At 57.5% G+C, this 13,796-nt stretch overlaps 1 protein-coding gene across 1 annotated transcript; it reads right to left on the bottom strand.

Annotated features, from left to right (window-relative positions):
- Window positions 1–5,214: 5,214 nt before the first annotated feature.
- Window positions 5,215–12,248, bottom strand: CH63R_02463 (mRNA binding protein pumilio; the record flags this gene model as incomplete). The annotated part of the gene is made up of 9 exons (XM_018297438.1): window positions 5,215–5,493; window positions 5,583–5,813; window positions 5,952–6,077; window positions 6,115–6,558; window positions 7,743–8,621; window positions 8,753–10,203; window positions 10,297–10,621; window positions 10,748–10,917; window positions 11,831–12,248. 9 exons carry the CDS (start codon window positions 12,246–12,248, stop codon window positions 5,215–5,217), a joined length of 4,323 nt encoding a protein of 1,440 aa, XP_018162254.1.
- Between the last annotated feature and the right edge of the window lie 1,548 nt (window positions 12,249–13,796).

Below are 13,796 nucleotides of genomic sequence, written 5' to 3'. Positions count from 1 at the left end.
GGGGGGATGGCGAGCGCCGGTGGGGAGCGAAGAGGGCCCCAAACGCCCCTAAACGGCCCCCCAGCGCCCGCCCTTCAGTGTTAGCGCTAGGCTTTCGGTCTTTCTGCCCTAGGCGTCGCACCGACCGATCCTGCTCGCCGGAAGCTCCATTGGACTCGCTCCCGGCCGATGTCACCCGTCACCCGGTATGCCTCCATATAATACAAATTCAAGCGATCCCAACTAGCGGAGCCGCAGGTCTCCTCCACTGATGGAATCAATACCGGTAGTTTCTGTCGGAAACCCGTGTTCAAATAGTCCCTGTCGCCGCCCGTAACCGCAGTGTTGGGCGGCCGGCTTCGAGAACGAGTCATGCACGGTTCACATTGAGAATCTGGTGCAAAAAGTACCAGTCGGGTCATGGCACTGGGAAAAAGAGGGAGCGAGGAAGAGGACCGGGGGCTTGGAACGGAAGAGGCCCCTATGGGGAAGCTGATGGTTGTGTTATCTCCTCCTCCTCTGCCTCCTCCTCTTCCTCCTCCGTCACCTCCTCCACCCCGTCGTTTCGCTCTCTGTCCCATATGCTCTGTATTGCTTGGCTCTCTGACGTACATGGTCGAGCTTCCTCAGCTACAATACTTCTCCGCAGATTTCCGACGGCGTCCCTTGACCCTTGACCTTTGACCCTTGACCCCGGCACAATGCCCGGCCTAGCCATTTCCCTTTCGAAAGTACCTAGGTACTCGGGCAAGCATGATTAATCTGATTGGTTGGCGATTCGAGAGGACTTAGGTAAGCGAAAGGTGAGCCTTCAGCGCTGGGACAGCCCTACGGGAACCGCAACACGCGTTAGATGACAAGCAATACACTGGCTGGTGCGTAGCGGGTACAAATGGATCTTACTTGGCTGCCGGGTACCGGCCATTGAGTTCAGGAACCGGATCTGGAACTGTCAGATGAGTCTGAAGTTCCCTCTCCTGGGCTAGCCCATGGCTCTTGGGGCACAGTTGAGATGCCGTCAAGCAGCCTTTCATCCACTTGAAACTGGCGCCCCAACGGCATGCCCACAGTTATACCATCAGAAAGATCGTGAGGGTCGATGAAACGCGGATCGCCGGGCGGGACTGGCACAGGACCGGTGCCTGGTGGCACCGGGGGAAGGGTAAAGTGAGCCTCTCCGCCTGCAATGAGTACGCAGCACATGAGGCATGATGCTTTGTGGCGTTGCAGGTTGCATGAGCAGTTCCCAAGAAACTTGCCACACGGCATCATCGCTCGTCGGCCGTGCTTGGATTTAACGTGCCGATTGAGGTTGGCCTTTGTTGTGAACGGCCGGGACCTGCAGTCGGTCATTATGCATCGGAACGAGCCTCTCGGTAGGTTAGGAGACCTTCGGTTCATCGTTCAAGTCGGCCAGAATATTGTGAGTAGGTTGGAGCAAGGCTTGTTTGGGTTGGGCTTGCTTGACGCTGAATGATGGGGCAAGCAGTGAGAGGGTTGCTAAGAAAGAAGGATAAGAACCAAGTGGATTGGAAGACGAAGAGAAAGTGACGGGGGATACATCGGTCCAATATAAGAGAGATACCTGACAGAGGAGAATTCGACAAGACGGCGCGGCAATTGTTGTGAGGACAAGCTACGTTGTCTAGTCGAGGGACTCCTCGTTGATTATATAGAAACGACCGATCCAGAAGCATGAACGACCACCCTCTAGCCAGTTATATGTGGTTGGCTTTTGAGAATGCATGGAACTCCACCAGACGCCTGCCAGACGCATAGGACAAGGCTTGCTTAAATCCTGGTCCTCATTGGCCACCCTTTACACGAACCACTTGCAGTTGCCTCAGCTCATGACAACACATGGCGAACTAGATGCCTGAAATTGCATGTACCTGTAAGGTACCTTGGCCGGATTGCCCGTAATGAACTAGACGCCTGAATTGATATGTACCTTGGCTGGACTGCCCACAACGACCTACCTAGATACTTGGTAGAAATCACGTACCTGGAATACCCTGTCAGCCCAGTGCCGTCTGATAATAATCAATCGGCAAGCAGGGGGTATGCGACAAGCGGCAACAACCGCAACAACAGCTAGCAAAGAAAACGAAGTAGATCTGGAATCCGACCATCCGCCCTCCTCTTTTAGTGTCACAGGGACAGTTGCGGCCCTCTCACGATGCCGAACTCAGATATGCCAGGTGTTGAGCCAGGGAAGGTCACTCCATGGCCCGACTGCTCAGCACACCGCCCCCCCCCCCCCCCACACCTTGCAATTCTTTCATTTGACGCAGGTTCACCAGAAACGGAAAATCCTGCTAAAGTGCATTCTGATGGCCAACCCCAATAAACTCACTGTGCGCTGCGTTCTTCAACGTCTCAAGACGCCACTCAAGCAGGGTCCCAGAGAGATGGTGGGCGCGGGCGGCACTGGGCGGAACCACGATTGGCTTCCCCGCTGGGCGCTCGGTCAAACGAAGATGTTTAACGGTTGTGTTGTCTCATCCTCCTCTTACTCCTCTTCCTCCTCCTTTACCACGCCGCTCTGCTCTCTGACGTACAAGGGTGAAAACTTGAGCTTCAGACACCTGGCGCGGTCTGTCTAGAGCCGCTCTCGTTACTGTGTTTTCTTATCTGCTTCTCTCTCTCTCCACACACATGGCTTGCCTGTGTTTTATCAAGAGAGAGCGCCTTGGCCACGCACCTCGGTCAGCTATCATGCCGAACCCGTGAATTAGCCCGAATGGTCCAGGGGTGTTGAGGCTGGCAGGGTCTGAGCTTAAATTGGCTAGTGCACTGAATTGTTCCTGACATTGCCGCCCACCTTTATGGATACTGGAAGTGTACTTTCCCTACCCGGTACGTACCGTACCGGGTCTTGCCAACACCGAGGTCCAACTGCCTAGGGTACCGACCAGGGCATCTTCACTACGGCTGCTCATGCTTTTGGGGGAAACCTGGAGCTCATCCATGTATTGCTGCTGCAGCACCTCCATTTCCATGCCTTAATGCCGCTCGCTTCCTCTGCAGCTCCATGTTGTTTTTCTCTCCGCCGGCTGTGTCTCTATCTGTCTACCCGTCACATGCCCCTCCCCTCGCTTCGTCTCGAGCAACAGGAAACCACACTCCTCCGTTCGTGAATCAACAATTTATCGTATCATCTCGCTGCCAGTCAGCCTTTTGTGAGTCTAGTTAGACGTGCCGGATGCACGGACGCCCACGAGCTTGGCGCCGGTCTGTGTTCTCGTAAGGTTCCATTCTAGGACGAACGTCGTTCATCACAACAGAAATGACAGCAGTTTAAAGCCAGAGTGGGGAGGGGTGGATGGGGGGGGGGGGGCGCACACCACGTTTCCAGCCCAGCAATCCCCCGTTCATCTGGCTCTTCTACACCCTGAGCCCGTTCAGCCACACCCGCCCACTCCCCACGCCGTCCCCCTTCGCTACGCTATGACAACATGTTGCCTTTAAAATTCCAGTCTCATACAGCGAGTGAGTGCTACTTCATCGAGTCTCACTTACACGTTTGTGGTCGGGGTCAGGCGCCTCTGCCCACGCCCCAACCAGCATGGAAGACAACACCCGCATTTAGAAAGTAAAAGCTTTCGAACGCCTGGCTGTTATTGACTCCAGGCTTACCTGAGAGTTTCGTGTAACCATCGCTAGACTACTACGATAGGCTGGCAACTTTCCTTTCGACGGTCTCACCTGTCTTCTCTGCGAGGCACGGGGGGCACGGGGGTCACGGAGATGAATCACGTCCCGAACCACGTGGGTTTAAAGCCGGCCCATAATGGAAGCGTTCATGCTCTAACCTAGGAATACACATGCCTGTCATAATCGCAGTCCTTCTCATCATTCATTTGCACACACCATCCATCCCCAATACCAGCGACATCTACTCGCGAGAGGCTCGCGATCACGAATGAATAATCAAAACGAGCTTTCGTCGTGTTGGAGGTCCCAGAAGGGGTCGTAGGGAGAACATGGGTCAAAGTCGAAAGGCACTCCGACTTCCTCGGTGGCGTCGGAGGGGTACCCAGTACCGCCATGCGCAGGCGACGTTTGCTCTTCTTGCTTGACGGCGGAGACGGCGTCTCCCCGAGCTTGTTGACATGGCCTGCAAGATTTCTCGTGGCGCTTGTTGTTGGAGGAGTGGTCGCTCCGCTTCTTGCCGCAGGGCATCGTGACCTTGGGCCCGTGTTTCGCCTTGGCGTGTCTCTTGAGGTTGGACGGGCTGGCGAAGGGCTTCGACTCACAGCCGGGCTCGTGGCATTTGAACGTGGCGGGCGGCGACGGATGATCCACAGCCATTGTTGGTCAAGGTATATCGTATGCGTGGATGGGCTGACAAAGGTGCCGAACGGATAGGTCTTTTTTTTCTTTTTTTTTTCTTTTTTTAAGAAACAGTGCACAAATGAGGAATAGAAACAGGGCCAGTGGGTGGGTGCATTGTCGCCGCGGGAAAGCAAAACACTTTATGCTTTTCATTGGATTTATGTTGGGTCTGCGAACTTGGAAGTTGAGGACCGCGAGCCTCCGATGTTGGAGGTGGTAAGGCTCCCCTTGGGGCTGCGGGCCAAGGTTGCATATAATCTTCAGCCTGTCAGGCCCCTATTCCTATTCCGCTGCTTCCCAGCCCCCTCGTGCCCTTTAGACCGCAGCGAACTTGCCGCCGGCTTGCGCCAATCGCCCCAAGTCCCTCCTCCAGCTTCCGTGGCCAACCGTTCAGCGCCACAAGGACCTTCTAGCGCGTTTTCCAGAAGCGCCTCCAGAGCGTAATCTGAGTAAGGTAGCTGTCCGGCTTCCACCCACGGAGTGAGGCTGGGCTGGCTTGTAGCCGTACCTTAGGAGATCCACGCACATGCAACGGCTACGCGGCCGGAGGGAACCGGCACAATAGTCCTGCGGGAGGTATCCTTTTCTCCCGCACAGCTGTTGAGTACGGTGGAGAGCAATCCGGGGGGGGGGGGGCGTTCCTCACCTCCCGGCTGTCGTCGCTGTCTTCGTATCACGCTGTCGGTTCGCGAGGAGCACTTGGTGCTCAACGAACACTCACACGCGAATTTCTCCTTGCCTTTCCCGCCTCCCCTCTGCTGTCCGTCAGTGTCTTAACGCAATTTTTTTCCGTGTATGCCCGTGGCCTAAGGGTATCATGCCAATAACCCATCATACCTTCCATCCAACCCCCCCCCCCCCTTCACTTCAGCGACAAGCGTCCCCCTCCCCCCGCGCCTAGTTCGCCGCCAGGATCTCCGCCGCGTCCGGCGCGGAGCTGTGGTCGCGCTTCCCGTCCGCCATCTTGATCATCTCGGCCTGCTTCCGCACCCGGTCCGCCTCGGCCTGCTTCGCGTGGCTCACGTACGTCCCGTACCGCAGCGTCCCCAGCGTCAGCACCGCCATGAACAGGATCCCGATCACCGACCGCCGGATCAGGATCCACCGCAGGCCCTCGATCTCCGACTTGGCGTCGCTGCTGAGGTGCAGGCTGATCTTGTAGTTGATCTGCTGGATCTGTCGTGCGTAGGGAGGTTAGCAAGATCGCCCCTTCGGAGGGGGAGTCTTTCACCCCCCCCCCCTTCCGGGGGGAAACCAAAACTCACCACGCTGTCGCCCGCCTTCTGCTCCTCCCGCACCGCCATCTTGCGGTCGTTGAACATGCCGCGGACGTTGTCGTTGAGCGTCAGCAGCTCCTGGTTGAGGCTCTGCGTCAGGATGTCCACCTCGTGCTGCAGCAGCGTCCGCTTCTGCCGCATCTCCTCGTCCGCCAGCTTCTGGTTGTTCCTGACCTCGGTGCTCAGCTCCGAGCACGCCGCCCGGAAGAGGTACGTTTCCTGTTTCCCCCCCAAATCGACACCGTCGTCAGCGCCAAATTTCGTTCGTCACTTCCATCGGGGGAGTCATCACGCCTCCCTCCCCTCCCCCTCCCCCTAGAGTCAATCTTCCAAGGGCCCGGATCGGTGTACACGTACGTTCTCCACGTCGCTCTTGCTCACGAGGCTCTCCTGCGCCACGTCCAGGTTCTGCGCCAGGATCGCCCGGATCGCCTTCATCAGCGTGATGCTCTGCTCCTTGCTGTACCCGCCGCGCTCCAGGTCCTTGACGAGCGAGTAGCTGTCAAAGTGGTGCACGTACGGCGTCGGCGACATGGGCGGGTGCTGCTTCGCCACCTCCTCCGGCGGGCCCATGTGCAGGATCGCCTCGAGCGGCCCGCTCTTCTTCGCCTGGTCCCGCGCCTCCTGCTTCGCCGCCTTGGCCTCGTCCGCCTCTTCCGCTTCCCCCGTCTGCGACGACGTTGGCGATGGCGATGGCGACGGCGGCGGCGGGGGGGAAGATGCCGTAGTCTTCTTCGTCGCCGCGCTCTGGCCGCCCTGCGGGTCCAGCCCGTCGTCGGTATCCCCCTTGGACGCACCCACCGCCGCCTGCCCGGGACTTGTCACCGTCGTCGTCGTCGTCTTCGTCATCGTCGCCGCGGGCTCGATGCCCTTTCCGTGCCGCGGCGCGAAGCCGGACTGTTGCGCCCCCGGCGTCGGGGCGAACGCGGCGTACCCCCGTCGCCGCACCTCGGCGGTCGCCCGCCTACGGCATGGTGACGACGATGATCTGGAGGCGTTTGCGGCTGCGGTGCCGTCGGCGACTCGTATCGTCCGGAACAAGTGCGGGTAGAGGAAGGTCAGTCGCGCGGGTTGCATCTTTCGGTTGCGCTACGTCGGACGCTGGTGTGTGTTGTGCGGTGTGTGGGAGGGACGTTTGAAGGTAGGGGAGAGAGAGAGAGGGACGGGACGAGAAAGGAGCGAATTGCCCGTTAATTTCCACGATTCTGGACACAGTGGGGCACAGGGTCCTTGGTCCGAGCCGGAGACTAAAACACAGGCACCGGCCGCTTAATGTCGGACCGAGTGATGTCATAAGTGGGACCATGTCCCTTACATAATCCCGATCCCGAGCAGAGCGATGTCGGATGACCTTCCGAGCCGGACCAGATGCCGAGGGTCCTTCAGTGGAATGAATGCAAGACTCCAAACTCCCTTCCTGGCTAATTGATTGATAAAGGGAGGGAGGGGTCCAAGGGAGCCTCTGTGTGTAATTGTCCACCATCTATGATCACGCTCCCTCCTCTCTCACTCACTCATACCCATTCAGCACAAAAACCTTCATACGCTGACGTCTATTGACAGACTTCTACCATCAGACCAAGACTGGTATCGCTAGACACACAAAGAACCCAATAAAGTACAAGAAGACAAAAAAACAACCTTGCCCCAATGACGCGCCCTGTCCCCAATGCCCCTGGCGAAACCGTGAGAATGTCATGTCCCCCCTCCGCACCCCTTTCACCATTCTACAAGTTTTTCTTCAGCCATTCCCCCCCTGTAGTCGTCCCCACTAGTTGCTCTGAGAATCATTACCTGGGAAAATAAACGTAGAACATGTAACAACACCCGTTGTGTCCGTTTTGTCCATCCCTTGCTATGTTTTCCATTGCCCTTTCTTTGTCCAGACAATTTTCTACTGTGGTGGCCATTTCCCACCATGTATGTGTTGTTGATTTTTTTGGTGGTGCATATTCAGAGCAGTCAAATGTAAACAGGAATTAGTTGTCATCGTTTTGAAACAAGTCCAGCACGTGGGGGACATCCCACGGCCGGCATCATCAAATCCACATGGCGTCGTCGTGATGCATGTTCGTGATACCTCGAATCAACCCCGGACGCCGCCGCCCATCCCTTGGTTGTGTCGTATGCTGTTTAGGCCTCGTCTACCTCCACCTTGAGGCTGACGCCGCCCCGGGCGCTGATCTTGTGATTGTCATCTTCCGCAACCTCGCCGACGGCGCTGGCGCTGGTGCTGGGGGGGCTGCTGCTCTGCGGGCTGTTGGGCTCCATCGTCAGCACCGGGGTCGGGGCCGTCGAGTCGGCTTGAGACCCTCCGGACTTGGATGGGGGGGTCTGTGTCGCGTAGATGAGCCTGTCGATGGCCGCCAGCTGGCGGCTCGTGCTCGTCTTGCGCAGCGTGTTGAACTGGGGCCTCATTTCCTCGACAAAGGCCTCTCGTTCAGCGCCCTCGAGCTGGTTCAGCAGCTTCTGGATCACGTAGTTTCCGTACTGGTCCTTCATCATCAGCTGGAGCGAGCTGGTACCGTCGGCAGCGTGAGAAATGATCTGCTCCCGGATGCCCTTGCGCTCCTCGGCGGTACCGTACTGGATGCACTTCTCGACGACGTTGGACGCAAACTTGTGCTTGGACAGGGTGACGAGCTGCGCAATGACGAGCTGAATGATTCGTGAGCGGTCCTCGGACTTGCCGTGCTCGATGATGTGCTGCACGACATAGTTGCCGTACTGGTCGGTGATGAGGACCTGCGTGGAGCTGTGGAGCTCAGCCAGGATGGTCTCCTTGTCCTGTTCCGTGCCGTACTCGAGCATGCGCTGGATGACACGACAGGCGTACATGTGGGCAGCCAGTTGGCTGACCTGGCCGCGGAACGAGTCCATAACGAAGTCAATGTACTGGCGGGGAACGAGCTCGATGATCTTCTGCACGACGTGGTTGCCATTCTGGTCCTTGACGACCTTGAGGATCTCGGGCTCCAGCTCCTTGACCAGCTCCGCCTGCTGCTCGACGAGGACGTGTTCGAGGGCCTACAACGTTAGCGGGGTTTCAACCAAAAAATTGAAGAGAAAAATGAGGAGCAAGAAGGAGAAGAGTGGGACACGTAGAGAGAGGCACAGAGGGGAAAGGAAGGAGAATCGACGGGATAGGCACCACACACCTTTTGCACGACCCTGCAAGCATACATCTGCATCGACAAATCGACAACCTTGCCCTTCATCTGCGACGCCAGCACCTTCTTCTGGACCTGGTTGCCGTGCTCGAAGAATTTCTGGATGACGTAGTTTCCAAAGACGTCCTTCATCAGCTGGATGGCGTTGGGCTCGATCTCGCGGAAGACCTGGTCCTTCTCGTCGCTATTGGCCGTCTCGAGCTTCTGCTGGATGAACCTTGAACCATGTTGGTCGCCGCTGAACTCGACGACGTGGCCGTAAATGTCCTTGAGCTCATACCGTTTATTCGACTTGGAGCTGGACCTAAACTCCTCCAGCAACAGGCTCCGGACGCCCTTGCCCGGGTCCTGATCCTTGCCAGGCCGGACAGGCATGACGCCGGGGATGGAGTAGGGCGCCATGTGCAGACCGTAACCTGGCAGAGGCAGCGAGGGCCTGCCGTAGGGATCGAACATCTGGGGAGGGTACTGGCCGGCGAAGTTGGGGCTGTAGTAGGGGCCGGGGTAGAAGGCGGGGGCCTGGGCTTGCATAAAGGCCGGGACGGGCGTCCGGCGGTCACCGTCCGGGACCATTCTCAGGTCGCGGGGCGATTGCCGTTGGGCCCAGGGGTCGGATGACTGGGGCGGGAATGTCTTTGGGCTCGCTACTACGCGGTACTGGCCGCCCGAGGCACCGACGACGGAGCTGCGCTTGTTGTGGGGGAGGTATTGGGCCATGGCATCGGCGTAGACGTCACCGGTAGCAGCGACGTCTCCCCTCCAGGGCTGGGACACGGGGTTGAACTGGAAGTTCTGGGCGCTGGCGGCAAGGCTCTGGGCTTCGTCGAGGGTGAGGGACTTCTTGAACTGCGAGGCCAAGTCGGCGTCATCCATCTGCCTGCCGTTCGCCATGAAGGCGCGGTTGTTGGTGGTCTGGGTAGGGAAGGAGGAAGAGTGGCCGGGGATGACCGGGCGGGACGAGGTAATCGAGTTGCTCGGCGTGTGGCCGTAGCCAAAGGTGTCTCGGAAGGCCGGGGGCGAGTGGTGCTGGGAATCGTCCGACTGACGCGAGGGAGGGATACTGCTGTCTCTCGAGGGAGCGCCAACGACGCCAAGGCTCAGGTAGGCATTGTCTTTCGAGCCACGCTTCTCCTGCCTCGCGTAGGTGGCGTCAAAGGGGCTGTTATAGCTGGGCGCGAAGGCCGTGTTCTCCTTGTCATCCTCGAGGTATGACTTGGGGCGGCCGTTGATGAGGGAACGTCCCTGGCCGACGGCGTTGTTGTCGAAGAAGGAAGTGGTGCTGTGCAGGCTGTCGCGGGTGCGGTTGGGAGAGGCGCTGCCGGAGGCGGTCCGAGTCTGGCTGTCCTGGTTCCAGGGTCTCTGGCCCCAGGTCTCGGCCTCCGAGTTCTCTCTGAGGGCGCTGGAGCCGGAGGGCTGTCCGGGGAAGGAGTCTTCGGGGCCTGGTGGTGATGGAATAGGTCAGCCTCGGTCATCATGTAGAGCCTCAGAGGCTATGTCTGGGGTTTTTTGGGTCGTCGCAGGGCATTCGTTACCTCTAGTGTCTCTCTTGGCGCCGCCATAGGTGGAGGTCCAGATATTTTGTGAATAGAGGTTTGAGGCGGCGAAGGTGGGAGGGACGGCCGGGGCCTGCTTTTCGTTCTGGCCGTTTGCCATTGGGAAGCTTCCGTAGCGACCTGTTGGCCGGGCCTGAAGGACGTGGCAGGTTAGCAAAGTGGCAGCCATGTGTGAGAAGAGGGAAGGGATTGGAGGAAGGTGGGAGGTAACGAGGCGCGAGGCAAGCTTTTTAGAGCGGTTTGCCAGGTCTAGGCGAAGTTCCGAGCGCCGAGTGAGCGACTCGAGCCAAGGGCCATGACGGGGCTAGCAGGATGCAGTCCTTGACACACACGGCCGCGCGCTCGCATGTCGGCGACCCGGAGGGAGGGGGCTTGCATCTGGTCCCCCCCCATCGGACCTCACGTGGAGTAAACGGGAGCGCAAACTTACGGTGGTCGTCATGTTCGCGGGCGGTCTCTGTTTTGCAGCAGAGACAGTCGCACGAGTGCGGTCGAGGGTTGAGGGCCGGGGGTGAAGCGGGAGCGGGGGATCGAGAGTTTCGAGATGGGCGATTGCGATGGCGGCACGAGTCGGGGCGCCTGTCGTCTGTCGACCGTCGTCTATTACACACAGAGGTTGAGTGTGCGGTGGCTGGCCGGTAGCGCGACGCACACAGGTAAAGGTCGAGTGTCGGCCACGAGTGAGTGGTTGGCTGTTGTGGTGGATTGCTGGGTTTTGTTTCGGCTTCCCGTTCGTGAATTATATACGAAGTAGGTGTAAAGTTGATTGTCTCAAGCGGCAGGAGCTTTCTCCAGGAATCCTCTATTGCGCGGGCTAAAATGGAAGGGAGACAACCGGCGGGCGTCAGCAAAACCAGGCAGACTGGGGGCGGAAAATCTAGCGCGAAGCAGGGTGGATTGTTGGGGGCGCTTTGCGTCGTGAGGGAGTGAGGGAGGAGACGAGAAGGAGCAATAGAGTGAGGGATGAGTCTTTGTAGTGTGCGGATGGGGAGGTTTTTTTTTTGGGGGGGGAGGAGGATTATGTAGCACGAAACAATAAAAAGTAAGCGGGCCCTGCGCGAAAGAGAGAGAGAGAGAGTGTGTGTGTGTGTGTGTGTGTGTATGTGTGTGTGAGTGTGAGTTTGAATGTGAGAGAGACAGAGAGAGGGAGAGATATTGAATGGGAATGAGAGAGAGAGATGAGTATGTGGGAGGCGATTGTGGGAAGGGATGCGGAATGAGGGCGGGAAAGGATGACGAAGCAGGACGAGGAATCGATTCAATGGAACGGGGAAAGGACAAGATCAGAAATAAAAAATAAAGGGAAGAGAGGGAAGAGATGGGGGGAAACACCCGACAGGCCAAGATCAAGCGTCCGTGGTAAGGCTGATTAGGTTGATTGATGATGGAGCGCCCGCTGACAGCTGGGGCGACGGTCCCAGACGGGAGCGGGCAGCTAATAACTTTGTAGGAGATTTTTTCAGTCTTGTCGCCTGGTTTTGGTTGGCGCTTGCCTGGGACGACGTTGACGCACCACCACCCTTGGAGTTCGGGTTCAGGGTACAGGTTGCACTGGTGCTGGGTGCTGGTGCTGGTGCTGGTGCTTGTGACGCGAACTGAAGACTGGAGGCATCCACTGGGACGACTACTGACTGACTGGGGAGGGGGGGCTGAAGGGATGAGGGGGGAGTGGAGAGGGAGGTTTGAAGGGGAGAGCTGAACCTGGAGCTTCTTCGTCTTGGGTCTTGGTTCTTGTCCACTTGCCCAGGGCATGGGATGGACGGGACCGGAGGGGTGGTGCAGAGGTGCAGAGGTGCAGAGGTGGGTGGATAGGCGAGGTGAGTGAGGTACCTTGGGTGCAGCTGGTAGAAGGCCGTAGGGGTGGGTACCTTGAAGATTTGGGCCACCCTGAACTCTCGACAGGAGTCTTGAGCGACGGACGCACCGGACATGGACTCGTTGACGATGGAATGGAATGCAGTGTAGGTATGTGTGGATAATGTGTCTACCAAGCAGGCAGTATTGACGAAGCAGAGAGGACAAGGCGATGCAGTGCAATGCAGTGCAATGAATGGGAAAGGGAATGGAATTGGATAATGGCGAGCATAGGAGGGAGGACGGGAGGAGAGGGAGGACAGCCAGCCAGACACAGCAGAAACATGGGACTAATACTGATCGAAATAGGCAAGGTACCTAGGTAGGTAGGCAGGCACAAAAGGACGTAGTGGGGGAAGGGGCGGAGGAGGGAGCGGAGGAAGGGGGAGAGAAGGTGGGAAGGTGTGAAGGCGGCGGGTGCACTTGCAACTTGCAACTGACAGACAGTTTGGCAGTTGCCCTCCCCCCAGTCATCGCATCCAAAGCACAGGGCAAACTTAGCGAGAAACAAACCAAATAAAATGAGATAAAAGGACAGGGACGGACAGACGCGCAGACAAACAGACAGACAGATGAACTTACCGAATTTCCCTTTCCCTCTTCCTGCACTGCTCTGTTGAACCTTTTTTCCCCCCTCTCAATTCGTGTCCGGCTAGGTAGGCAAGAAACTGGTATGGAGGTACGAAGGTATGTAGAAAGGCAAGCAATTACGACTTCTCTCTCCTCTCTGTCTCTCTATTTCTTTCCTTGCTTTATTTTTCTTCCTCTCTTTTTCCCCGCTGCAAAAGCGGAAACGGTGTCTTTGGCTCGTGCGTTGTCGGCGTCGTTTGTCTCCAAATGATGCGATGTGTGTATGTGTAATGTGGCTTGGCCGAGAGAGGAAGGGTGGGGAAAGGCTAATGTTCGTTTGCAGCTTTATTGTTGTATGGACGGTTTATGCGTGCGTTCAGAGTCGAGAGGCAGCTAATAACTGCTGAGGTGCCGAGGTACCCTTGTCGATGGAGAGGTAGGTCCCTATGTAATACGTGCGTGTATGTGTGTGTATGTACTCTGGAATATGAGTCTGAGTCCGAGTCTGACCAAGCTGGGCTGCGATGGGCGCGCGCAGAGAGGTATCGATCGTGTTGGACGCCCGCTGGATGCAAACGACCGTCGATGTCCGCCACTTGGATGCAACTGCAAGCTCTGTTGTTCGTCGAGGCCAGACGATCAAGACGATGAAGACCGGGCCGAGCGTGCTCGAGAAAGAGGCGGGTAAGAAAGACGACGAGTGCAGATAAACGGTCCCAAGAGAACGGTCGCAAGAGGCATCGACTAATATCGAGTGCCGTTCGTTGGGGACTTGCAGGGCACAAAGCTCTGCCTCCCCCCGGGGGTTCGAAACGTCGAAAAATATCGGGACGAAGCGTCAAATGTGGCCTGTCACGCGTACGTGCGTGCGTGTCTGGTGTATGTGTGTCTGCCGTGGGTACCTCGCCTGGTGCGTGCCGTATATGTGCAAACTTTGTATCTACTCGTGGTACCGAAGTGCCGTGTTCGGGCTTCCCAAATGTCGTCCAGTCTCTCTCTTTTTCTCTCTCTCTTCAGCCGTGCAAGATATGTTCCCTGGGATTAAGTCCGGCAGA

Source organism: Colletotrichum higginsianum, chromosome 2 (assembly GCF_001672515.1).
Source record: "Colletotrichum higginsianum IMI 349063 chromosome 2, whole genome shotgun sequence".
NCBI classification, from domain to species: domain Eukaryota; kingdom Fungi; phylum Ascomycota; class Sordariomycetes; order Glomerellales; family Glomerellaceae; genus Colletotrichum; species Colletotrichum higginsianum.
The sequence above is the reverse complement of the archived record's forward strand: the minus strand, read 5'-3'. Positions and strand labels throughout refer to the sequence as shown.